The sequence below is a fragment of the Fulmarus glacialis genome, unplaced genomic scaffold, assembly GCF_000690835.1.
Source record: "Fulmarus glacialis isolate BGI_N327 unplaced genomic scaffold, ASM69083v1 scaffold4377, whole genome shotgun sequence".
NCBI classification, from domain to species: domain Eukaryota; kingdom Metazoa; phylum Chordata; class Aves; order Procellariiformes; family Procellariidae; genus Fulmarus; species Fulmarus glacialis.
This window is the reverse complement of record NW_009224942.1, coordinates 5,615-31,760: the sequence shown is the minus strand read 5'-3', so window position 1 is coordinate 31,760 and position 26,146 is coordinate 5,615. Positions and strand designations below refer to the sequence as shown.

Here is a 26,146-nt window from a genome sequence, read left to right as displayed (position 1 = left end):
CTTCCGATCACTTGCTCAGTGCAGGATAAGCATGTAACACTTCTAGTATTTCTGTGTCATGCCCAGATGTGGGCTTCCTAATTACCTGCTGTTCACTTCACCCGTTGCCATCCAATTCCAAATACTTCCTTGCATTGCAGTTTCCACATTTACCTTTCCGCCACACCACCTCTATTTTCTATATATCTGCTCGTACCAAGCAGTAAATTTTTGGTAGTCTGTTGCCAAATCATCTTTTCCCGATACTCCAATTCCTACCCGGTTTCTAAGACCACATTTGTCTCTTCTGTTCTGATATGACAAGAAATGTATGTTTTGTGATTGAAGTCAGCAACCATAAAGTTGTTGGATTCAAAAAAGTAAACAGCAGAGTTGTCAGGCAGGAGCTCACTCCTCTCTCAGCTGTGACTACCTGAGGCCACATGCAAAAGCTTCCCTCCTACTTTCAGTAGGATCCTTGCAAACAACGTAGGGGGTGAGGGTTATTATATTTTTCTTATCTTTTAGTAAGGCTGTGTTGCACTCTCCTTTCTCTCCTCCAAACCTGTCTGCCTCAGAAGTTCCAGCTGCGAAACCCAATTTCATTTATGCAGTGTCTTGAAAGAGAGTCAGGCTGGACATGACCATGGCCATTCCATCTTCAGGCAACAAAGACCCAGAAATACAGTACTTCCTTCTTTCTGCTGCGCCTCAAATTATCCTTAAACCTATTCTCGTTTGTGGGGTTTATTTGTTCATTATTTTGACTACAAGCTTCTCTAGAAGCAGTGTTTCTCATTCCAAAAGCACGATGAAATTAGTGGTATATGAGCCTGTCCTGGTTTCGGCTGGGATAGAGTTAATTTTCTTCCCAGTAGCTGGTATAGTGCTGTGTTTTGGATTTAGCAGTAGAATAAAGTTGGTAACACACCGATGGTTTAATTGTTGCTAAGTAGTGCTTACACTAGTCAAGGACTTTTCAGCTTCCCATGCTCTGCTAGGTGCACCAGGGGCTGGGAGGGGGCACAGTCAAGACAGCTGACCCAAACTGGCCAAAGGAATATTCCATACCATATGACGTTACGCTCAGTATATAAACTAGGGCGAGTTGGCCGGGGACAGCGATCACTGCTCAGGGACTGGCTGGGCATTGGTTGGCGGGTGATGGCAGTTGCATCACTTGTTTTTCCTGGGTTTTGTTCCTCTCTTTCTCTCTTGTTGTCTTCCTCTTCATTACAATTTGTTGTTATTGTTGTTGTTGTTATAATTATTACTTTATTTCAAGTATTAAACTGTTCTTATCTCAACCCACAAGTTTTCTTATTTCTGCCCCTCCGATTCCCTCCCCCTTCCCACCAGGGTGGGGAAGGTGAGCGAGCAGCTATGTGGTGCTTAGTTGCCAACTGGGGTTAAACCATGACACAGCCCATGGTTCTGGCAGATGTTGGTTGGCAAAGGTAAAGATACAATCTGCACAGAGTACAGCTGTTCACAGCACAAAAAAAGCAACTGACTGAACATCTTAGCCCACCTTGAGTTAGATGGCACACTTCCCACAACTGCCACTTGGTAGTTAGCAAAGAGAGTTGATACTGAGGGAAGCTTATCAAGCACAGTTCATAGTTTTTTTCTTTTCACCACTTCTTTGTTTGCTGGAACATAAGATGCAAGTTTACCTAAGAACGAGTTTTGTACTGTTTGATAAGCTTTTCTTCCAAGTGCTTTGCCCATAATGGAGAAAAGTGTTTAGATACGCACTGCCGAAGGTCGTAAGATATCCCAAACAGACTATTAAGTTAACACTTAATTCTGTTTTAATACAAAACACAACTAATTCTATCTAGAATAAATCATGCTGCTTACCAATTGTTGCTCCACAGGGGGTGGTATATCTTGGTTGGCATAGACAATGGCAGGATTATAAAGGCTGAATACCACAGGATAAAAAACTTTTTTCCCTGGAAGCCAAAAGGTAATCGTTACTCACTGTGGGCATCCTTTCTGAAGGCAAGAAGAAACTAGAAAAATTCTCTTTATGTGAAATATTAGCTATTAGCCATCTACTGAAAACAAATAAATATAAGGTCTAACTGCTAGGATTTCCCATTTAGGTAGCCCATAATATCTAGTGAGGCAGAGCCCAAAGGATTAAAAAAAAAAAAATGTACACATATTTACATATACTCTATAGGTATACACCGATATATAGTTATACATATAAAATATTATATATCACAATATCACATTAGATGACAGTGAAAAATCCCTGCAATAATGGTATGCAGTAAGGCTAAAAAATAACCAAGTCCAAGTAATAACACCTCGCACAGCTTGAGTTTTATGAGCGTGCCTCTTTCCACAAGCATTTAAAAGTGTGTACATCCATGACGTCCTGCAAGGGCATTAAGCATCATGAGTATCCTGATTATGCTGTGACACCAGTCCTATGCCTATTACAAAAGCCAGATAAATATTTTTCAAGGATCTCTTGCATTGCCAGTGGTGCAAAGGTATCGACAACAGCCCACGAGAATACTTGGTACCCTGACTTGGGCATGAATTCTGAATGTGTGAGAAGCACCTTCAGATCTCACTTGAAGCAAAGGTGACAAACTGTCAGTATGAATTGTCAAGCAGTCTCTCAAACTCCCTTCCTTGTGAAAGCTCACAAGACGTTCCTCTCCAAAGTTTTTCCAATTATTTATACAACTTGTTTCATAAAGTGCAGAGTCAGAGAGAAATGAAAGAAAAAGCAAGAAATAGAATCCAAATATCTGGCTTATAGCAGACTTTCTTGCCTGTTTATTATGTGAAGAAAAAGTATCTATTCATTCCAAATTGACATTTGGAGAAAATGGTTTCTGGCTGCAACAAATCTGGAATAAGAGTAAGCATTAAAACAACCCAACAAAACAAATGTTTGACAGGAGAAGGTCTTAACTAGCTTGTTAACTCAAGAAAGCTTTATACTTCTTGGCAGAACCTTGTAGAACAAGCAAGCTTCATACAAACTTGAGAAAAACGGTCAGAAAATTTCAGAGCTTGGAATGTAAATGTGGAACATTAGCTCAGTCTCTGTAAGGAGCACATTGTGTAGCTCTACAGAAAACCATTCGTATGTGATATGTCTTGGTCATACAAGCGTGAGAAGACATAAACCAAACTTGTTAAGAGATTTCAGTATAACAAAAACCACTGTAAGAGCTGCACTGAGTTTTGTTATACAAATTTACATGCAGTCTAATCGTTAAAGCACTTAAATTGTCCAGCTTTTTTTTAGACAGTCAAATCTTAAGAAAATGTGAAAACTATGCTTATTGTACAAAAAAGACGTGTTCTTAAAACAAAGCTACACTAAGGCAAAAGTTACTTCTCAGTCTAAATACTACTGTCTTTTGTGCACAGTATTTTCCATTTTCCTAGGTGCATGGCATTGAATAAGCTCCACCATTCAAGTTAGTTTTTTATATGCTCAACACAGGTCAGTTTAAGCCAAACAAGATGACAAGACTCAGTTACAGCAACTGTAAAGGAACATACCAGGCTCAGCATTTAAGCGACAACTGTTGAGGAACTCAGCTGTGAAATAAACATCAACATCACAGAAGAACATCAGGACCTCGCCCTTTTCCCAGGCTCTGGCACCCATGTCAAGTCCCCGGCCTCGGTTAAATTCCTCATTCAGAGAGACAAGCGTGTAATTGTGGAAGTTAGTTTCTCTAGAAGAAAAACAGAGCCAAACCCAAAATAAATCTGTGTGGGGGGCGGAAGGGACCATTTATACTTTTTCAGCATTTTACAGTAATTTCATTCCGGAAATTTTAAAAAAAAACAGTTATATCATCAGGATGGGAAAAAATATTTGTTCCACTTATTTGTCTATTTTAAGTGTCAGAGTTTAGATGTTGTAAAAAGATGGACCTCCGTCTTACTTCATAACTTCACTTTGCATTTAATCACTCAGAGAGATTTAAAATGCCTTTTGGCAACTGATGTGAATTAAAGTGTTCTCTTAAATTACAACGCCATCTAAAATTTGTCCCCATAAACTAAGAAGTCCTGACTAATAGAGCAATCTCTGTCTTCACTACGTCAGGGAGGAGGGCAAATGGGAAGACAGAGTCCCGGCACCACCAAACTCATGAGGCAAAAGGCCATCTGTCTGGTGATGCCACCAAAACCCAGTCAGTTTGCGTCTCCTCGCTATTTCATACCAGCAACACACATGCCCCTACTCATCGCAGAAGAGGGAAGGAGCAGCACAGGGAGATTGGAAATACACCCAGGGAATATCTTCAAGCAAAGTTAAGTGTCTACTTCGGAGACGCTTCAGAGGTCAATGCTTGCAGAGAACAGAGTGAAGATGCTCAACAGTAGCATCTGAGAAGATAAGGAACCAGATACATGCCCAGTGAGTTCACAGCACTGAACCTGACTCGATGCTGTTAGGGGAAGAGGACATCTCACAGGGAGCACGGCAGGCAGCTGAGAGGCCTCAGAAACAGAGGCGGCTGGCACTCGGCAAGCTAGATGCCAGGGAGGCTCTGTGGGAGGAAGGCAGAAGCACTCCTCCCTTCCTAGAAGATGTCTGTGCATGCCAGGCCAATTCACCGTCACATTTTCAGCCAGCGACTCATCAAGCAGAGCCTTGGCCTGCGTCGTGAGAGCCTCACGACGTGCTCATTCTCGGCTAACAAGGGTAACAGGCTCCCAGCTCAGGGGCGAGCACAAGAGCTCAGGCAGAGAAGGAGCCTCTTAAGCTACAGGCTTATGGACACCATTACCTGTCCCATCCCTTGGGAGCAAAAAAAAGCAACATTTGGGAATTTTAAATCCATATGCTGTAATGCTATTTGCTGAGACAGCCACGATAAAACAGTGTTTGAAGTTGTTTTATAGCAGAGGGTAAGTATGGGCCCAATTACCTAGTACCTAGAGGATAGAGGGCAAAGTTTAACTTCTCACACTCAGCAGCCCACCAGCCTGCTTTGACTACATTTCTCTTCCTTATCATTAAATAAAATTGATTCTCCAGTGAAAGAACTATCGAAACGTACATCTCAGTTCCAAAGAACTTTAATTCTGATCAATCTGTTAAGCATGACTGAATATTCACTGCAAAACACACTCCTGTTGTTTTTTGGGTTATCAGCTAGAAACTTCAAAGCCGCTGCTGTTAGTCTTTTTTTGCCTATAACTTGATTTTTTAGTAGTCTTCAGGAGACTTCTGCAACTTAGGCTGTAAAATGCCAACCAAAAAATAGTGTACTGTAAATAAAGCTTACTTCTCCTATTAACCTGTAATCGACTATAAAATAATTCTTTTTATTATTTCAGCCTTTTAAAAAACCATTTTAAATGCCAATCAATATAGTTTGTATTGACTGACATTGGATCGACACACTTACCTAGCTACGGATTCTAGGATGCTTTTTACTTCTGACAGCCCATCTTGTCCAAAATACACCACTGTGAGGTGAACACGCTTATCCTGATGAATACACACATCCCTATAAGCAGAAAGATAAGCTGATATTAATAATTACAGAAGCTTCAAGTACTTAAAAGCAATTGCATTTAAAAGTATTAGCAGATTGAAGTATTCTGGTCAGGCTTCAACTAGCTTCTAAAGAAAACAAGGAAAGATGTTTTCCCTCTTCTTTCCCCATCTTTCCCATTTGAATCAGAAGGTTCCAATACTGTGTGTCTCATTCCAACACCTTATTTTATAAACAGGAGCTCAAAGACTGTTTTAAATACAGAAATGATGCTCAAGATCATCCATGTCCAGGTTCCCAGTGGCCCTGGCATTCGGTCTAAAAGGGGTTTTGGTGCAATATGAGAATCTCTTAAATCCTTTTAGGAGGAGTATTTTCTCCATACAATAGGTTCAATTACAAACATCCCAAGGCAGTTGCACACAATGTTGGAATCATTAGTTCTGTCGCAAATCCACCAGAACAGAAATTTATTTTGAAAACGAAACAAAATACTGAAAATCAGCAATATAGCTCACTATATAATCTCATGCACCTACCTAAAGTTTTGCATAAACTGTGCAAATGCCTCAGTTCTTCCAGCAAGAGGGACAATAATGTTAATCATTGATCTAGAAATATCGACTGTTTCACTCTTCACTTTCATGAGGGGTCCAAAAGGTCGGAACAAGGTGACATGCCTGTACTCCATGCCATCCATCTTCTTATAAAACAGCTCATACTGTGTCCCCTTATCTCTTTCTGTACGATAGTAACCTGAAGAATAAGTCACACAAGTAATTTGTAAAGTCAAAGATCCCAGCAATTGTATTTCAGAAACACTGTTTTTCCTGAGAACTATAAAGAAGTGAAAAATAAAGCTGTTGGGGGAAAGCTTCTGGGGTTTTCCTAAAAACAAACAAAAAAATCTACAAACCACCAGTTATCACAATCACCCTCCTACCTTCTTAGACCAGATCTGAAAAAACAATCTCCAACAACCCCCAGCTTCCCCTGCTTCTTAGATAGGTTTTATGGTCCTACATCAACTTCTCGGGCGGAATTAGAGTTGGGTCTTCCCAACAAAAAGGGCATTCAACTATTCGCTATGCAAAAGGATGGCTGAAATCTAATATTGCCTGTTCTTAAGCCCTTCAGTAAGGATCTTCCCCTGACCTAGTCCACGGTAAAAGCTGAGATCATCTGGCCAGCAATCAACACAACACAAGCTGTGGGCAGAATAAATGACATAACTTGCTTGACAAAGCCTGTGAAATCTGAAATGTGATATCTAAAAAAAAAAATCCATGCGATAAATGCTGGAATGCTTTAAAACTGTTTTCACTGCTGACCACTAGCTAAGTGCTTTCTATGCCATAAGTAAGGATAGTGGCATTTTATTGTAGCTATGGTCCTCTAAGGACGTAAGAGCTGTAAAACAATACCAGTTCTCTATAAACAGGGTTACCTATTTAGAGACATTTCACTCCTAATGAGTAGGGAAATCTACCCCATTCAGAACAAACATTTAGGTTAGCTGATCGCTTTCATTTAAGGACCATCAAGGAAGTGACTCAAGCCAAAACCCTCTCTAATTTTACACCACAAAAGAAAAGACCAAAACTCATCTGTGGCTTTGAACTGAGCTCTGTGCTGGCAATCCTGTATCCACACTAAGCTGAGAGTATGAAAAGATGACAGGAAAAATCCTCCAACAGAATTGCCCTATGTTCATCCCATCTCAGCTCTCCTCTCTCCCCCACAAGGAAAAAGTATATTGTAGAGAAGAAACATAAGCTACCTACGAACCAAACAACTTTCAGTTGAGCTGGCCACACAGACCATGAGAAAGTCATGAATAGCTGCGTATCCCCAAGCGTGATGAACACACCTGCCTTTACACCAGGCAACCAGTGGATTTCCATTCACCTGGCAGGCCTGAGCCGCCTCTTCTCCTGCAAGCCAGCCCCCAGAGCAGCTGAAATCCTCTCCCCACCTCCCACCCAGAAAGAAGGTGGCAGGGCACCGGGTAGATCAACTGTGCTGGTGACACAAAGGGCTGTCTTTTGTGCTTGGTATTGATACTATCCTTTTTGCTGTTACTGTCTTTTTTGCAACTGAAATCAAGAGGGTTCAAGGTATGTGAAGGGAGTAGCCCTCAAACTTAGAGCAGCTTGGTTTTGTTTGTCTGTCTTAGGAACTAGAAAGAAGTGATCTTACAGCTTTGCTTCTCTCCCTATCCCCAGGCCAATATTCCTCCATGCTCCCTTCCTCCCATTACCTTCGCAATCAATACAAGCAGCAGAGGAATGCGTACACCACCTCACCTCAACCCTTTTCCTCTATTCCGCAGGCTCCCTTACAAAGAGTCCTTTCCCTAAATCTACCTAACTCCCTCCAAGTTCCTCTGCTCCAGCCTCCCTCCCCAAAGCAAATCCAGTTTCATTCACTGATGTTCCCTCCTTCTGCCCCTGTCCTGTATCTGCCCAAGAGCCCTCTCTTACAGCAAGCTCCCTACTCCTCTCCCATATGCAGCTGTAACGCACTCCTCCTCGCAGCCGAGCGCATGCACTGGCAGACCCGATGGGGAACATGGATGACCACCACACAGGGTCTGTGGGAGACAGGGTGTAGTAGAACAAGCTGGTGCCATCACACTGGAAGTTAATGGTGACTGAATCTAACCGCTCAACTTAAACGCCTTTTACCCTTTCAACCGTTTTGCAATGCACTCCTTTAAGAGATAGAAATCCACATTTATTCCTTTGTGAACACAGAGCTGCACAAAATATGCACCACATTTTAATGCTCAGGAAAAGCATGACAGTTTCAAATCAGTATTAATTACAAGTACTGAAAAGGGTGTTTCAAACAATAAAAGTCCACAGTGTTGACTGTTAGAAGCAGAAAAAGATCTTAAATCCCTCTCAATCCTTTTCCACTCCAGCCCTTTGTGCTGTGTAGTCCAGCGCTGTAGCTTGAAACCAGCTTCTTGGTTTCTGGAGCAGCTGATGCATGCTCTCTTCGCACACCACGCTCTCATGCAATATGCAGCAAATACTTTGTACCAGTACTCCTGCATAAATTAACATTTGGTATTGTGTATTATATTCCTTCCTCTGGTATCCAATAGCCATTTACAGATGAAAATACCATTTACAATGTAAGTGAAGTTTTTAAAAAGCATGTCACAGTTGCCAATAGCTTATCTTTAATCAAAGGATAAGCTTAGATGTCAGTCTACAACAGAAGGCTGTAGTACAGAATAAAAATTTCTACATTAAAGTAACTTTAAAACAAACACTGCTGTAACTTCATAAAGACCTTAATATGCAAGTCTGAATTTGAGTAGTGCCTTGTCAACATTCAATTGCTGGAATGTGAGATTCCACATTTTTGAATCTCAACATCCCACCAGCGCCACACTTCTTTTAAATAGTAAGTATGTGCTCCTCGAGTTATTCTCCTTGCTATAAGCTAATCTCCAAAGGTAATCTACTAATTTGAATACTTTTATGGGATTAAAGCTTCTATGCACAGAAGCCAGAATTGAGAACAGCCAGAAAAAGAACCCACATCTGTTTTACTTCTTAGTGTATTCAGGTTTTTAACACTTGGGACTGACTCATACAATAAAACCTGCTATCTCACCTTCCAACTAGCATACGCTGGCTGCCATCCAAAATAGAGCTCTGTAAGCAAAGAGGTAAAAAGCAGCAGAAATAATTTAACAGCTGTTATTCCTCATCCATGAAGCTTTACTCCCTTTGCAGAAGTTCTGTTTCTCATCAAACAAATTAAATCTTAGGAATACTGGGGATCAATTACTATCAAAGCCAAAAAGCTGTTCTTCTACTGCACTGAATACTATTACTTTTTACAGCTACCAAGAAACCTACCAAGAAAGTGTTTGGTCTATGGAATTTAAGACATATGTCCTATTTTTTTGTGTGTATTAAAAATTCTCCGTTGAAGTTCCCAGGACACTGGCAAGTTTCTGGTCTTACGCAGGACACACTAAAGGGGGTGTTTGCATGACAAACAGCCCACACTGTTCTGTGGATGGCAAGGACTCTGGAAGAGTTTTGACTTTGAACTTGCAGCATCGAGATAAACAGTTTTTACATGCCAAGGACATATTTTGGTGGGGAGTCTTTCCTTGAGATTCAGACCTAAAGATAGTTTCTGGACTTTGCCCAGTTCCAACTGGAAACACAGAAGCAAGAGAAGTGCACCCAAACAGCAGCACTCGAATTCTGGTAGACATTCAATAACAAGACCTTTATGAGAGATTAACTAATTGCTAATTAGCTTCTGAAAACATGCTAATGCTTCTGTTTTCCAAAGGTTAATTTTAAATGTCTATTCAATGGGAAAGCTTTTAATCTCTTGATAAAATAAACCCGTTACACTGATAAATGTAACCCAAATAAACCAGTTACACAGATACCCACGAAGGCTCCTCACTGAGTTTTGCATCAATATGCAAACGTCACAGGCTTCTGAAGGAAGGGGATGGGCAGAGGTAATATTATTATGCTCTTCCCATCTTACCCTCTGTTTCTCAGTATTATCAAACACTGATCTCAAAGAAATCTATTTTTAACCCAGGACTATCTTAGAATGCCCAATTCAGCAATTAGGTTCATTGTAGCCCTAGACCCTTCATTTGTGAAAATATGTAGTATTGCAACTTTTATTCTCTCTAGGGATACTCTTCACCCAAGGGGAATAGTGTACTCCTGTTTCTCATACACTTAGATATAATGGAAATATTAAGGAAAAAAAACTTCAAAGTGTTTCTCAAACAGCAACTGCAGAAAAGACTTTTTTTAAGGTCAGGTTTTTGTTCTGTTAATATTAGAATTCTGGAAGTTTCATTCTGGGTTGCAGCAAAGCAAAAGAAAGTTACAATGCAGCAAATGGAGCCCTGCAGAACTGAGAAACTTGCTGGTTTTCCCTTCATCAGCACAGCAAGTCAATTCAGCCTTGTGAAAAACAATTTGAAGCTTTCAGAAAGTATCTTTATAGTTGCAATGCATACTTGCAAATCTTTTTTCACTTGGTGTTATTGCTCAAAACCTGGCAATAGCCATGATGTAGTTGTGGCTAAAAAAAAAAGGATCAGTTTGGATAACACTTGAACAGGTTGCTCCCTATTGTGGATACAGCTTCCTCGCACCACTGGCAGAAGGCAGAATATCTTCATGTAGAGACCACAGAGGCTGAGCACACAGCAAAAAAGCTGCATGAACAGTTAAATGAAAGGCACAGCAAAAAAACAGAGCAGCAACAAGAAAGTTACCATCCATCAGCACATATTTTGAAGTTTTTTGGCCCACGCAGTATCAGAGTAATAAAAATCAATTGATTCAGACTACCATGTATTATTGAGTAATTAAGCGTACTTTTTCTGAAAAGTTTTAGGAAATGTCTATTTATAAACTAGAAAAGGCAGATTAAATTGATGTCATTAGTCTGTTGTCACAAGTTACTCCAATATAGGTAAATCCTAAAATACACTAAAAAAAAATTCTTGATGCTTTTACAAATCAAGATAGTGATATTCTACTGAGTGGGCAAAGACAATGTAAATGCTGGGGAAGAACTTCAGACATCCAGTGGTGATGAAGAGATACCATTAGGTAAAATTGTCTGTAAGATAAAAGATTCTAAACTTATTTAAACAGCCACCAAATTCTCTAAGGATTTACTAATACAACTTAAAGTACATACCACAAAAGATTACATAGCTCAAGGTTTAATCTAGTATCTCACAAGTCTAGGAAAAAAGCTGAAATTATTCCCAGAACCAAACATTTACCTACATGAAAAGTTAGCCTACTGAGGTAGTTAGCTAGAACACTTTTACAATAAAAATGCCTGTTTCTAGTTTAGCTTATAATTGTGGCAGTTTTGTGGATAAGTTTTTGTAGATAGATATGCATTAGTTTTGAGAAAAAATTCCTGCAAGTCAGAACAAAAGCAAAATCACTTTATCTATGTTAAGCATAAAACATGATGGCTATGTATTAACTAATGCAGTATCAGTTTTCTCTTTTGCCGCCCCCCCGAAAGTAATCCACACACCAAGTTTCTCAGACTCTTGTTTCAAATTGCATAAAACTCTAGTCTTAGTCCTAAATCACTTATTACAAAATAATCTTTAGCAATTGAAGAGAATACAGAACTTAAGTGACAAACTATTTGTTTTAACTCAAGCCAACTTTAGCAAACTGTTTCTGTAAATGAGCAATGCTAATCCAGCAACAGTTCAGTCGTGCTCTTAGGACATTTACAGGAACTGTTGTGACTTCAGTAGATACACCAAGTCCGCTATGAAACTTGAACCCACCAGTTTATGATAGCTTAAGGGAGCAGTATTTTTTAAATGGAAAGACATCAACTTTCCAACTGCACTTCCATCAAAGGAGGACGCACCAGCGGACAACCGGGGCAGCGCGCTAGAGCCCAGTCACAGGGCTGCAGGGCGAAGGACCTCCAGGTACCACTACTGGCTGGTTCCATTTCTCACCTCTAAGTTTTGGAACAATAGAAGGAAAAAAAAAAAAGGTGTTAATATTCAGAAGCAGCTTTTTTTGCTGGCCCAATGTCTAAATTAGCCAGTAGTATTCTCACATACACATAAACAGAGAATACCCACAGAACCCACAACTTCTGTCTGAAACAAGACACTGATATACATCACTATGGCTCATTGCTAACACACCCATATGAGCCACAGCATAAAAATACTTTAAGTGCTGCATATTTTTTCTACAGTTCCTATAACCTATGCTTGGAGAAAATGCCTTTACAACCAAAGAAAACTAGTTCAACTTCCAAAACCAATTATCAATATACCGGTGTGGCAGTATATTGAGGCAAAGGTATAAGTACAGTTCTAAGATCCTACATCTCCCTTGCTTTCTTGGAGGTCTGCAGTCATTAAAGGCAGTACGCTACGAAAAACGAACAACTATTTCAGCACTGGTAAAAAAATAAAAATCCAGTAGAGCATAAGCAGTATATAAAACAGTAAAGGAAAAGCAGCTGCACACTTAATATAAAAAGAAAACAATTAAAAGACTGCAAGAATGACTACTTCCAGACAAAATAATAGTACCGTTTTCACTGAAAACCAGAAGAGCCTAACACTGCACTGGCTGTGTTATACTGAGACAGCTGAGTGGATTCTACGCCCTGCCCCACCTTCTGGAATGAAGAAGAGTACTTGCATTAAACTTTAAACACAGTAGCTGTTAAAAGCAGAGACTTTTTGCGCTACAGACCAATTACATCATCTCAGACTGAAAGAACTGATTATTTCAAGGCCAACAGTACCTTTCTCCAGCATGTGTTTGCTTAACAGTGCAGACATCAGTACTGCTGAGATCCAGAATCCCTTTTACAGTAATGCTCTTATAACATGGTCCAACTTTTGGTTTTTTTATGGCAGCATGAACTGTATTTAATACTGTAAATACAAAAAAGAGGTACTAGGGCAGTTTTTGATAATATTGGTCTCCATCAGCATTACACTGTACCTTGAAAGCCAACTTCTATAGGAATTATCACTAACGCATCTTTTAAGGGCGTTACTACATGCTGAAAGCATAACTGCCTTTTTTTTTTTAAATAATAATGTGTTCTGTAATTAAATTTACAAGCCCTGAAAAAGAATTGAGTAAAGAACAAGAGAACAGTTCAAGGTTGCACAGCTTAGCAAATCCCGTAACTAGTATACCATGAAGGGTCTATTCAGGACACCAAGTTCTCCAGCTGCCATGACCAGAACACGTTAGCCTACCAACACCCTCCCTCCAACGAGTATGCCAGCTCTACGAGAGTCAAAGCCTGAACAGTAACTAAAAGTGGCACAGAGATGAGTGAAGAAGAAAACCCTGTAGCTTTATACTGAATAGCTTAACTATGCTGGAACAAGAGAGATGAATCAATTTCTCCCTCCCACTGCCACCAGTTTCACTGGAAGTCTTTCAGTTATTTAGTACCATAAGCAGTTGTGTCACACTGACTTCAGCTAAAATCAATTATGAATGCCTCAGTATTTCACGCGGTTACAACTTCCCCTGTACACTTCTTGTGGTGAGCCCTTCTTCTGAAATGGATCTCTTGCTCCCTACGCAAAACACAACATAATGAAGCAGTAATATTCTCATCATTAGAAATAAAGGTTCTGACTGTGTAATTACCGTTCAAGACTATATTCAGGTAGGTAAAACCCCTAAAAATACAAACACCATTAAATGCCTGTTGTGACATTGTGTTAACTGGCTGGAAAGCACGTAACAAACATACCTTCTATGAAATCATTTTCATTATACAGCTGCCTCTCTCCTACTCCATCATCTTCATCTTGTCCATCTTCTTCATCTGGATTATTGATAACTTCTAGGCCAGCCTCAATAACTTCCACCAATTCGTCTCGTTTATCCTTTCTAACAGGTTTCTCTTCTGGATGCCGAGTGAGTCCCATCTCCAACTGGAATACTTTCATGGACGTAAAGCTTTCAAAAGGAATGACGCCATATTCACTAGGCAGTTTGGCCCCCACGCTCACCTCAGCTTTGTCAATCTGGGAATGAAGAAACTCCAGGAGATCATTGGATGCTTGTTCTTTGGTGCCCTGGTAGTTCATACCATTGACCTTGGGGCTCTTTTTTTCCTGTAGGGATTTCAATTTATCACTCATTTCCTGAAGCTCTTGCTTTAACTGGGCAATCTGACGTTTCAGACTGGTAGCTCGGTTTTGATAATGCTCTTCTTGTTCCTGCAAGAGAGCTTGATAGTATTCTTTACCCATATTTTCGCCTACGACACCAGGTAGAGATCCATTACCATCTGTTTGTGGAGCACACTCGAGCAAATATATGAGCAAGACTAAACTGAATAATAAAGCAAGGCCCACTAATAGCCAACGAGTCCTGGCTTGAATTACTAAGCCTCTTCTGGGCATTCTCATATTATTTCCGTTTCTAATCCAAAAAGATGACTTATCTGCTCATGCCTTGCAGGGAACATCACCCCAGAGTTCAAATCTTAGAAAGAGAAAGCATGACCGTAATAGTTACTACAAGTTTTGATAAACCAGCTGATGAGCAGTTTTCAACCTTTGCACTAATCAGGTGTCATTGCAGAGACATAAATCTGAAGTTCCTATGTCATCCATAACCATCAACTGAAAGTTTGGTTGACGCCATACAATTTGTTCAGGATTTCCTACCCCAAACAAAAAACCCTGCAGAGGGGGAGGAAGATGGAAGACACCAGTAAGGAGTCATACTTCCATTTCCTAATTCAACCCTAGTTGAAGGGTTTTAGCCTATTTGAAGTTCAGTGAGGAAAGTCTGCAAAAGTCATTTTATAAGCTTTGAATCGACAACAATTTTTTTCCCCCCTCAATATGGGTAAGTGAGAGCAGTCTACAGTTTAGTACAGTAATTTTCATTGGCTAATCTGGATTTTCCTCTGGCACTTGAGTATTTTATTCCACTTCCCCCTCCTTTCCTTGGAATCTGCGGTTTGAGTCAGCAAAATGAAGACAGAACCTAAAATTAAAAGAAAGGTGCATATTAGAACTACAAAGCAGCCAGTCATTTGGAAAACACATGGACGCAAAGGACCACTGGGGGAAGGGGTGGGAAAAGGATAAAGGGAAAACATTATTTCTTTCCATTGCATTACCCATCAGTGATTCCCTTTGACATAGTGTCTGGAAAATAGCAATATGGACAGCCTAATGAAATAAATTTTTCACATAACTAGCTAAAGCAGTAAGGGTTCTTCTAGTCTCATCAAGTTTTATTTGCTTTAACCCCCCATTCCTTCTTGGTTTTTTTGTTTTGTTTTCCTCTGTGGAAGGAAAAACACACCAACAAAACCCATGCCCTTCCTATTCCTCTAAACTAAAAAAAAAAATCCAAGAACTATTTTGAAGCAGCAGCGGCTTGCATTTCCATTTGCTTTTACTGTAGGCAAATATCTTTTAGGGAATAATTATTCACTCATGAATAAAATATTGCAGATTTAAGTGTCAAAGTTCACAGAAACAGCATTTCAGAATAGGTGAAATTCAACAGAAATTCAAATTCAAACCCCAATTCCTGATTGATGAAAGGGAGCCTCAGACTATCCATTCACTAACATTTCCACCTTTTGATTTGGGTAGGCTAGTGTGAAGAGGTGTTGACCGTTTGCATGGGTCACCCTCTTACACCGCTGACCAAACCAGCTTGGAGGAAAAGACCAGGGAAAAAGACCACAGTTAGGCAAGAGGGGGATACCAAAAATCCTACTCAGCAACAATAGTCAGCAAAACTGTTTATGGGTCTCTTCAATGACAGCAATAAAGAGCTAAGAAGTAAGCTCAATGCATGTTAGTCTACTTTCTAACATAATAAAATATTTTCGTTTAAAACTTGATTGTAGAAAATAGGTGAAGCTCATTCAAATTTCTCCAGGGATCTACTAGCTCCATGTCCATTTCGACTGTGTTGTGTAATTATTGTTTGGGGGAAGTTCTGGGACTTGAGTAATTTCAGTTTAGTTTCAGTATGCTTATGAGATTAGAAAAAAATTGCCCACTCCAATACTCCTTATATATGGACTGGATAGATTGTTATCTAGCACCGCCAGCAGCCACAAACCCCGTCTTCCTCTGTCCTAGCAAGTAAGTCACCGTGCCACCATGCACCCCATGTGTCTACAACAAACACCTTGCAATGTTTCTCCCCAGTTATGTCCTTGTAACATTTCTGCCTTCCCATTCAGCTTCCAGCACCGGGATATTGCTTTAGTGAGAACCAGGTACCACGTACCAGCGGTATCATGATATTCAGCACCCTTATTTGCAAGAAAGCTCCAATAACAAGGCCTGAAAGATTAAGTAATTTATTCATACCACCAACACCAGTGACTGCGATAGCTGATCCATCTAAGTTTGCATGCATGTCACGCACACTAAGTTTTCAAGAGCTGCACACCTTGGAGTTGAAGTCTACAGGACCGCTTGAAGCAGTTTTAGTATTTCTAGTGCTAAAGTCCCTGCCTATGACCCTGTTCACGAATAAATTAGAGCTATTATGTAGAAATTCTTAATACAGCAGCTTAAAGGCAATAGTTATCTGAAACTGAAGCTTTTTGAGCTCATGTAAAGCTACTCGACACTTTGGTACAAAATAAGTAACAGTTTTATCAACTGAATTCTGGATTACATCCTTTTAAGTCCAAATAAGACAGAAGTTAGTCACTCCTCACTGCACAAACACAACATTATATAAATGCAAGTTAAACGCCTATAAAGAGTGATCAACACCAGATGTATCCTCAGACTATTGACCAGGGTCCAGATGTGGTGAATCAAGGGAGACAGAAGAAAAAACAACCTACAGGATAAAACCAGTTCACAGAAATGATGTAATATCATCCCAAGCTTTCTTTAGTACAAAGTTGCCTATATGATGTTTTTTCACATTTCTTCCTGAATTCTTGTTCTGTTAGACCACAAGAGGTGAAGCCACGATTAATAACATAAAGAACCATATGTTCCTTTAAACCTAGACGAATGCTAGACTGTACTAAAGCCACCCCATGCAGAAGCTGGCACATCTTAGATCAGTCAAGGCATATTGAAAAGTGACCAAACTACCTGACTTGCATAAAACACTGACAAATCCAGTCCCAACTATTTTTCACTGCACAGCCTTATTACTGCTGTCAAGAACAGCAGCGTTTTTGCATCGCTGTATACACGAACACAGCTACCGTACCACTACAGAAATCAGCTTTTCAAGTTACAAAGAAATGCTTTTGGTACTGGGGACAGGGTAGGAAACAAGGCTGAGTCTTACAGCTCAGCAGGACACGAAGAGAGCTTTGTGGTTTTACTTTCCTTTTCTCCTCACTTTTACAGGATAATTAAAGAAATGAAAGCATATACTAGAAAGCAGGAGCTAATATTTCTAGTTAAGACTGTCTTAAGGGATTGTTTGGGCTACCATGGTACAGTTTGATAACGGGCAGTGCAGACAGCTGCAAACCAGAGCCAGATTTGGTTCATCACTGAACCTCTAACTTAAAGCCACCTAAGTCACACAACCTCCTACCACCATGGGCTTTGAACAATCAGTAACTGTTGTTAAGCGATCAATAGACACCCCTGAAGCTGGGACATTAGCCTTTATTCAATTCTTGCCCTACCAATAAATTGCCCTGTGTTCAACTTTGATGAGTCACTAAGTTTCTTTAGGTCTCATTCACGTCTTAGAAGCAAGTGACAACAGATTTCCTGATGTGGTGTCAAGAGGACACAATGTACCGGGAGATTAAGATTCCCTCAGACAATAGCAGGGGCCAATGAAAGAACAACTCTGTTCTTAATAACTTTCTTAACTGTGGCCAAATGTACATCATTATGGTGAGCATGGATTAAGAAAGTCAGCACGCCTCCGCAGGGACCCGCCGCTTGCATTGCATCACCAATGCCAGAACAAAAGGTTATGAGTAACTGCAGATTTCTGAGCCTTCCTACTGGCACTTTACCTGTTTGCACCGGAGGGCTGTTTTGGGGGGCACTGCCTGGCGGGGTGCTTAGGGAAGAGAAACAATAAGCCGATTCTGAAGCAATGGAAACTACACGTGGTGGGCTGTAGAGAGCTCGCCGGTTCTTTTCCTTCTAGGCTCTAATTACTCCCTCATTAGTTGAAACCCTTTTCTAGTGAGCTAGTGACAATCTTATTAACAAGACAGCCTTTTTGCACAGAGATAGGCCTTGCCTATTTATCTTTGACAGTTTTCCTGCGACACCATAAAGAACAGGCATTTTTCCCACTACAGCTTCCCTGTGGCCTTTAAAGGCAAGGAATGTTTGTGCAACTAGTTATGTTAAACAACGTTAAAATTTTAAATTGCACACGGAGAGCTGAAGGGTAAGTTAGTTTGCTAAAGCAGTGGGGACTGAGCCAATTTGGACACCTCTCCCCCCTTCTCCCCCCCCCCAGTATTGCTTCTGCTGAGAAGAGTCATCATAAAGGAGTCAGACACAGATTTCATCCTGCATCCTTCAAGGAGTGAGTGAAGCCAGGAAGAATCTTAATTCTCATGCCATCAGAAAAGGAGGGTTTACCAGCCCTCTATTTCACTATCCTCTCTTTTCAGAAAAGCACTACTTTTGCATACATACAACCCAAATTTGATATGAATTAGGTCTGGCGCAGCACTACTTTAGGAATTCCAGTAACTACTCCCAGGCTGTAGCAGATGATTACAAGAGAAAGCAGGCTGTGAAACCCCAGAATTAGCAAAAGCACACAGGATCCCAAGAATCACAATAGGAAAACTGATTCAGTATCACATGTTACATTCTGAAGTTTATAAAAAAGAACAATAAGATTACCTGGAAATAAGTAATCACGCAGAAGTCCCTGTGATCAGCATTTCAGTGATTAAAGATTAAGTTCCAACTCTTTAAATTGCACATGCTGATATTTCACTATTTCAACTCCTCAAAACAAGTCTATTTGCAATACTCCCCATGATCTCCAAAGAACGAGACATCTGAGGCTTATACAATGCTTATAAAGATTTGCAAGTTTTCCAGAAGCAACTGGTTGTTATTCTTTCTGCATTTCCAGGGCCTTATGTATATTCAACTATGGAAATGTTTCTGTTCCTTACAAAAGAGCTCATTGATTCTCTAAGCACAAGGGAATAGACCAGCATGCTAATTGAAAATGCTTTTAAATTTGTTTTTATTATATTAGCATTCTGTTTTGGTTCCTTGTTACAAGGGATGAGTACGTCTTTCTAAAGAGGGGAAACATTCACACTTAAAGCAGTGACCTAATTCAGTATGCACTTACTTCATGCCAGACTGTACGGACATTCCTCATTTTAGCATGTTCTACTTTAGACATGTCCTTTTTGTTCAGCATGCCCTAGATGGTCATAGTTTAGCTGTTTATGAAATTCCAGCTGATTTTCATAGTTATTTTATTGTTCCTAATTTCACCCAGATGCCACAGATATTCACTGTCTTAAACCCCCTCCACACACACATACTTCTCTCCTTGGCAAGTTCTACAATGAAAACATAAGGTCCAGTATCATCCCTCCAATATTCCTTCTTATTCTGAAGAAGAGTGTCACTGAAAACAGAATTGCTCGTGAACGTTAGAGAAACACTGCGTACACAGCTATTTTCTCACTTGCTGAAACCAACACAAAGCAAGCTGGCCGTCTTTGCTGTTGCGGACAATCTTTGCATAAACCCTAGAGTGAGAAACCTCAAGCCATACCTTAAGTACGCAGAAATACATCATCTCTGCTTAGACAGTCTGCTGAGGTGTAACTTCAGAAAAGACACAAAGAAATTTGTTCAGGGCTTTATTATACAGTTCTAGTCAAATGAGTACCAAAATCAGATTTTTCAGCTGTTGGGAAGGTTAATACAAAGGGAAAAGCGAAGAAGAGAAAAATTATCCAAGAGAAGAGTTCGGGGCTGTAGTTCTCACTTTCCACAGAAAACTAATCTTTAGTCTAGTACCTCACCCTCACTGGGCTGACTGTAAATAACATGTCTTTATCACAATTCCACCACCTGATTTGCTTTCAACCACAGCTCTGCCTCCCAAGTACACATGCACACACACGCACTGCTGGACAGGAGAGAAGTTGAAAGCCACCATCAATTTACGGAAAGATCTGCATTCAAGAAAGCCAGCAGGAAAGTGAAAATAATCACAAAATATTTTAGACCTTACCAGTTTAATAATAAATCCTGAAGAATTTGAAAGTTGTGCTTATACACATCGCAACCACTGCCCACGGTAAATTAATCACATCAGGCACAAGCAGCAGCTTATTTTCAACTTTTTTAAAGTTTAGAGCATAATACACTGTTTCAATTCACCACAATACGCAAGTTTAGTTTGTAAGCACAGAACTCCAGCTTTGCTACTCACATTATCTGACCGACACCAAAGTCAATTTTCTTTCCAGCTACCTCTTATGAGTTTCATCAAAATTTCCTCATGTCCTCCTCTGTACTTCCCAGCATTCCCATCATATGGCATACTACCTTGGCATGCTCACGTGGACAATACTATATAGGACCAAACCTGTAGGAGCACTCCTCTTACAGGACAGAGCGGTTTCTGCAGAAAGTTATTTTTCCAGACATTGCAGATCTAAAACCCGAAGTCCGAGTTAAAAAACCCCAAACAGCGAGACATCTGCCTTGGGAGACTAGGTGACAGAATCACCTCTCCATCAGATCTAACTCAAGGCCAAAATCTGTGATCCTTAATTCTTACAAGCTTTATCAGCTCTACTTGGTTGATAAATTTGAAAAATGGTTGCATTCAGCTCGTGTCCATCAGTCACGCAGCAGACTCCAAGCAGTACCAGATATGCAGTCGCCTACGTTACTGCAGTCAGCCTCACCGGGCTGCTCACCAGCTCACCTCCCAGCATAATGCTGGGCTACCAATTCAGCACTGCCCCTATTCACTCACGGGCTTGGGGTTTTTTGTCTCCCTCTGCTTTCCTTGTTATAAACTCCCACTGGTAAACACTGCCAGAGTCCCACGGGGGGGAACAAGGGGATGACAATGACTGCACACTGATCACTGAGCATCTTACTTCATTTTTAATTAAGGACACGGAAAAAAAACCCCACCACACAGTCAGCAGAAGAACTACTGTATACATTATGAACAGCCTGTGATGAATTATAAAGTGCTTGAGCGTATCTGCAATAGGTAACTTCAGACATTTGTTTAGTTCCTAAATGGGAAGGAAAAAAATTCATGCCTTTGGCACAAGGACCATAGTAGTACTCACAGTGCACCAGGAACAAGTAGTTCAGGCATGGGAACCTGTAGGAAAAAAGTTGCTTCAGTGATGGGTGATAACAATCACAGGATTTATTACTCAAAAAATAATATTCCCTATGCAAATTGTTTATCTGACAAAAGCAACATTGTGTTTTTATCAGCAGAAATGTGTGCTCCAAAATAAAACTAAGACTAACCCTCCACAAGGTTCCACTGTCACATTAGAGACTGCAGTACACGGGCAAGACATATCGGGTTTCTTATCTCCCTTGTTTCATGCAACAGATAACTCACTCTCAACACTAGAGAGAGACTTCATCAATAAAAAATTCTGCCTTTTTCCAGGATCTGAGCCTGTTTATTAATTGCATCTTTTCAGGAGATGCAACTGAAGCAACACACTTTATACTAACCTTCTTTAAGAAGAAAACATAGAAAAGAGTAGGGTTTCATTTTAACGGTGGAGTTCAATCATCGTAAGATCGAGCCTACCTAGGCTTAGCCTATGAAGAACAATCAAGCAGGTCTTGCTCTTTACAGCCTTCCCAAACCCTCTCTTGCAATTTCTGCCTCAGTTTCAACAAGTTCACTGGCATGTGTTTTTACAATAGCAACACAGACCATCAGGGCGGTGCGAAGGACCCATCCTGCCCCTGCACCACACACCCCTTCCTCGCCCCGCGTACACGACCAGAAGATAAACCAGCGTGCCAAGGCGACAGAATAGGAAATAATATGGGGTTTGTTGTCTCCATTCTCAGAGAAAGCAGGCAGAAGGCGATATCTAACAACCTAGAAATGGTGATATTTTTGCCACAACAGTCCCTGGAAAAAGCAGTCATCCTCAGATGAAGGAACCACTAACTGTACTGAAACAGTTTAAATGCAATGCTTACATACTCTACTGTGAAATAACAAGGAAGAAAAACGGCCTTTTGCTGAAGCAGTTTTATCTCCCATAAGTCTGAGAAACAAACAGGTTATCGCATGCCCTGGCATTTGTTGTTCCTACACAAAACCAAATCCATTACTAGTTAAGTGGACAAATGAAAGAACGATGTTATTCACATTATTTATTTTATACCTAATCCAAAGTAAGCAATGAGCTTATGAATAGGAGCCCTGCTTCGGCTTCAGTGAAGCCAGAGCAAGCACATTTGTCTGAAACTGCTGAATTGAAATTGGAACTTGAAACGCAACCAGCTACGCCTTAACCTCGTTGGTCAGTATTTTCCCATTTCAGATAAGGCCAGGAAGTAAAAGTCAACTCATAGTCGCTTTACTGTTTTTTACGAAGAGAGACATCTGCTTGGCAAGAAAGAAGCTAGGTAAAATGTCCTAGGTAAGACTAGCTGAAGGAGTTTTGTTTGTTTGTTTGTTTGCGTGTTTTAAAAATATTATTGAATAGCTAATCTGAAAGACTTGCTACCTTCAGCTTCCATAAGATAAATAACTTTTCTATTTTACTCACCTTTTTCTATAGTTTATACTATTTAGCTTGTGAGTTTTCGTATTGCTGTAGGCACTATTTCTCTTCTTACATTAGGCAAAAAACCCACAAACTCCAAACTTAGAGAAGCAAGTCTTCTTCCCCTTATTGTAAGGGAATTAAAGGAACAGCAGTATTACACGACTACACTTATTTTGCCTACCCTGTTGGTTGCTGAAGTTCAACCTAGAAATGGGAACAAAATACAAGTAGCTACCTGAATACAATTATCAGGGAAGCACTTTGTTCTGGTACTCCTAACATCTCATAAGCAATGTTATTTTTTACATGAACATTAGGCAAGAATCTGACCCACTTTTACCACATGCTTTGCAATACCCTTAACCACATGCTCTGTGAGGGACTGCAGAAATTATATGGGCAGCTAACACGGCAGCGAGGTGGGTTCCCAGGCCAGGGCACACCACCCGAGCAACCTCACCCGACCCACGGCAGCACTCAGGTCTGTTCGCTGAAGGCTGGCAGAACCTCAAAACAGCGTGTGTAACACTGCACACTCAATCAAGGGCAAAAGGACAGCTGCATTAGTGTGGAGGACAGCTTAAGCAAAACTAAATCGCAGTTCTTAGAGCAACTTTAGCTTAGTTGCACTGCAACGTCAAGGATGCAGCGCAATCTTTATACTGCTTTCAGTATGATAGAGCAACAGCTGCAGCAAGAAGCAGAAATAAAACTTATGATGCCCAATAGTCTTCAAGTAGGTAATGTAGGAGGGTTTTTCTGCACAGGAAAACAGTCTGTTTTAGAAGCACAGAAAAAGCAGTTACGCTTAAAGTGCATCACCTTACAGTGACTGAGGAAAGGTAAAATACTCTTTGGACACCCAAAGTGTCCAAACATCTTAAAAGGCCCCAGCTAAGTATTTCCCCCATACAATATGAACATGCTCCAGCCAACGCAATAGAACAGTAAAAGCTAGAGATCCTAGCTCGGGTGCATAGCATTTGCACAGCATACCTACATTTTCACTGATGCCATTTTCTGTTCATTAAAAAACCAAACACTGAGAATGACTGAAGTTGTCCATTGTGGGAATGGTAGCAGGCAAAAACCAAAGAGCTGAAAATGATGTGGTTTTTCTTGGAATTGCTTCACCTAAGTACCACATCTAATTACATTCTCCGAATCAAGTCTCCTTCTGTTTTTTTCACATCTCTCTTTAATTATCATCTAATTCTTTATGTAAGGGGATCAAGACAACGTAGTTACCGTACCCTGAGCATAGTGAAAATATATATTCCAATATATGTAAACTCTTGTGCTATTTTTAAAGAATAGTTGTCATCCAAGTTCATACACAGAGCAAGTGAAAGGTTTCCCACTGTGGGAGATAAGGAGAGAGATCATGCATCCAGTTCCCTTACCCTCGTAAAGCAAATCTGAAAACGCTGTAGAGCAAACCAGATTCCCTTTGAAGCTCTCAAAGGTACCTAACGGGTGGTTATCCCACACAGATTTCTTTTTTTACCCTATGAAAAGAAGAGATGGAGAAGGACAGTCCTTAGCCAGGCTGTTCCTTCTAACAGCTGCCCAGCGAATTAGCCAGCATTTTAAAAACCAGAGACTTAATCCTGTGGAGGAGTTTGTTTTTTTTCATTTTCTGTAATTTTTCTAAGGCAAGAGCTATACTGTTTTCAAGGATGTACAAATTCAGGTTATGAGGAAGCTGTAGCAGTTGAAGCGAAAATAGTGAGAAGTTAAATTCTCAAGTGCACCTGAATCTTTCTTAAAAAGACTTTCAGACTCCTATTAATATCCGCCTTAAAAGCAGAAACCTATAAAGGCAATTGATTCAAATTTCATAAAAAGTTTCATTGGACAACTATGCACCAATTAGTACCACAGCAACATTCCCATTAAAGTTATGATTTATTGCCAAATTTTGTGGGGGGTACCCTGAACCAAGTAATATTTGCATAGAAATCTCTTCGTTGCAAGTTTGAAGAGCAATTAAACTCCTGAAGTGACCACTGGAAGACATTTCCGTGCATTTTGTCCAACTGGTAGTTTGGCTTGAGAGCTCTAAAATATCTAAAACCAGTTTAAAATACAATGTGATACAAAAACTCTGAAAACAATGCTGCCTTGAAGATCAATCACCCTAAAGTTTTTCTTAAATAAATTGAAACAGCTAGCTTAAGTTCACATGTGGTATTCAAAACTGGGCTCACTTTGCTATTCCTCAGTCCATGAATTTAAGACACAACCTACAAATATTTTTAGAATGGCTAAAAATCAGCGTAGTAGTTTAAGTTCTGCTTTCAGCACAACAGATCAGCCATGAATACGTCACCAGAAGTGAAAGCTGGATGCCAAACGATTGAGAAACATCTGGTGCGTTCTAGAACCACAGCTAGATGCACTTATGTCATCTGTAATTTTTCAATTTGACAATATAATTAAGTATTAACTTACTCTTAAAGGACTAGCAATACTAGGCTTCATTGGAAGCAGAGATGCTAGCAGCTTGTCAGAACTATCCATCTTGATATTTGGGTTTTTTTAAAGTTGCCTTGCATTGAAAAAGACATGACTGTGAAAAATAGAAACACCAAGCACTCAACACTTCACATTTCCCTGCTCCATCTCTGTTTTGTTTTTCAAGTCCCTGAAGTCAGCCTTTGGACTGCGGATGATCCTTCCTCCTCTTCTCTTCAGGAAGAGATGATCATGATTTGCAGGGGAGAGAAGCCAGCAGGTTCTGTAAACCTCTGCTGAGTTTTTGCAGGTTCCTTGTGCCATTCTTCCGTTGTGCTCATATTCCACAACTTTTTTTGCTAGTTTTGCTTCACAGCAGGGAAATATAGGTTGTTACCACAGACACTTGTTGCAAACTATTTATTCAAGGTGCCACACTTGACACATGATCCTACTGGCAGCAGCTTCTGCTATGCTATTTTAACACTGGTTTAAGATTTGGGTACTTTCTCCTCTTGCCCCTCCAGATGGTCGACTTAAATCCCTATCACACTTCCACCTCCCCAGCTAGCTAGGTAAAACACTAATAGGAGCTCAGGACCTTACACAACTAAGGAGCAACTCTAAAGGGTCAAATGCAAAAAATTCAAAGTCACTGGATTATGTCTGAAATCTGAAAAAAAACACAAGTTAAAGAAAGAGGGCTTAGTAACGCTTAACAGCAGAATCTAATACATTTTGGATGTTAAAACTCAGTCCAGTTCCGAACACTAGGAGCAGTGGGGCAGAGTTTGCCCTGTACAGACATCTTACTGGAGATGCCAGACCATGCTGGGAAGAGGCAGGCACACCAGTCACGCCAGCCTCTGTCCAGCCGGCACCAACCGCAACTGATGCTCATCTACTTT

At 40.3% G+C, this 26,146-nt stretch overlaps 1 protein-coding gene across 1 annotated transcript in view; it reads right to left on the bottom strand.

The window, feature by feature from the left end:
• CSGALNACT2 (chondroitin sulfate N-acetylgalactosaminyltransferase 2) overlaps window positions 1-14,439 on the bottom strand; it is a 16,156-nt gene extending 1,717 nt beyond the window's left edge. The window contains exons 1-5 of the mRNA XM_009582302.1: window positions 13,776-14,439; window positions 6,017-6,233; window positions 5,388-5,489; window positions 3,520-3,698; window positions 1,843-1,937 (exon numbers count right to left, since the gene is read on the bottom strand). Coding sequence (XP_009580597.1) covers window positions 1,843-1,937; window positions 3,520-3,698; window positions 5,388-5,489; window positions 6,017-6,233; window positions 13,776-14,439 — 1,257 coding nt within the window. The remainder of the gene's footprint in view (window positions 1-1,842; window positions 1,938-3,519; window positions 3,699-5,387; window positions 5,490-6,016; window positions 6,234-13,775) is intronic.
• Window positions 14,440-26,146: the final 11,707 nt, after the last annotated feature.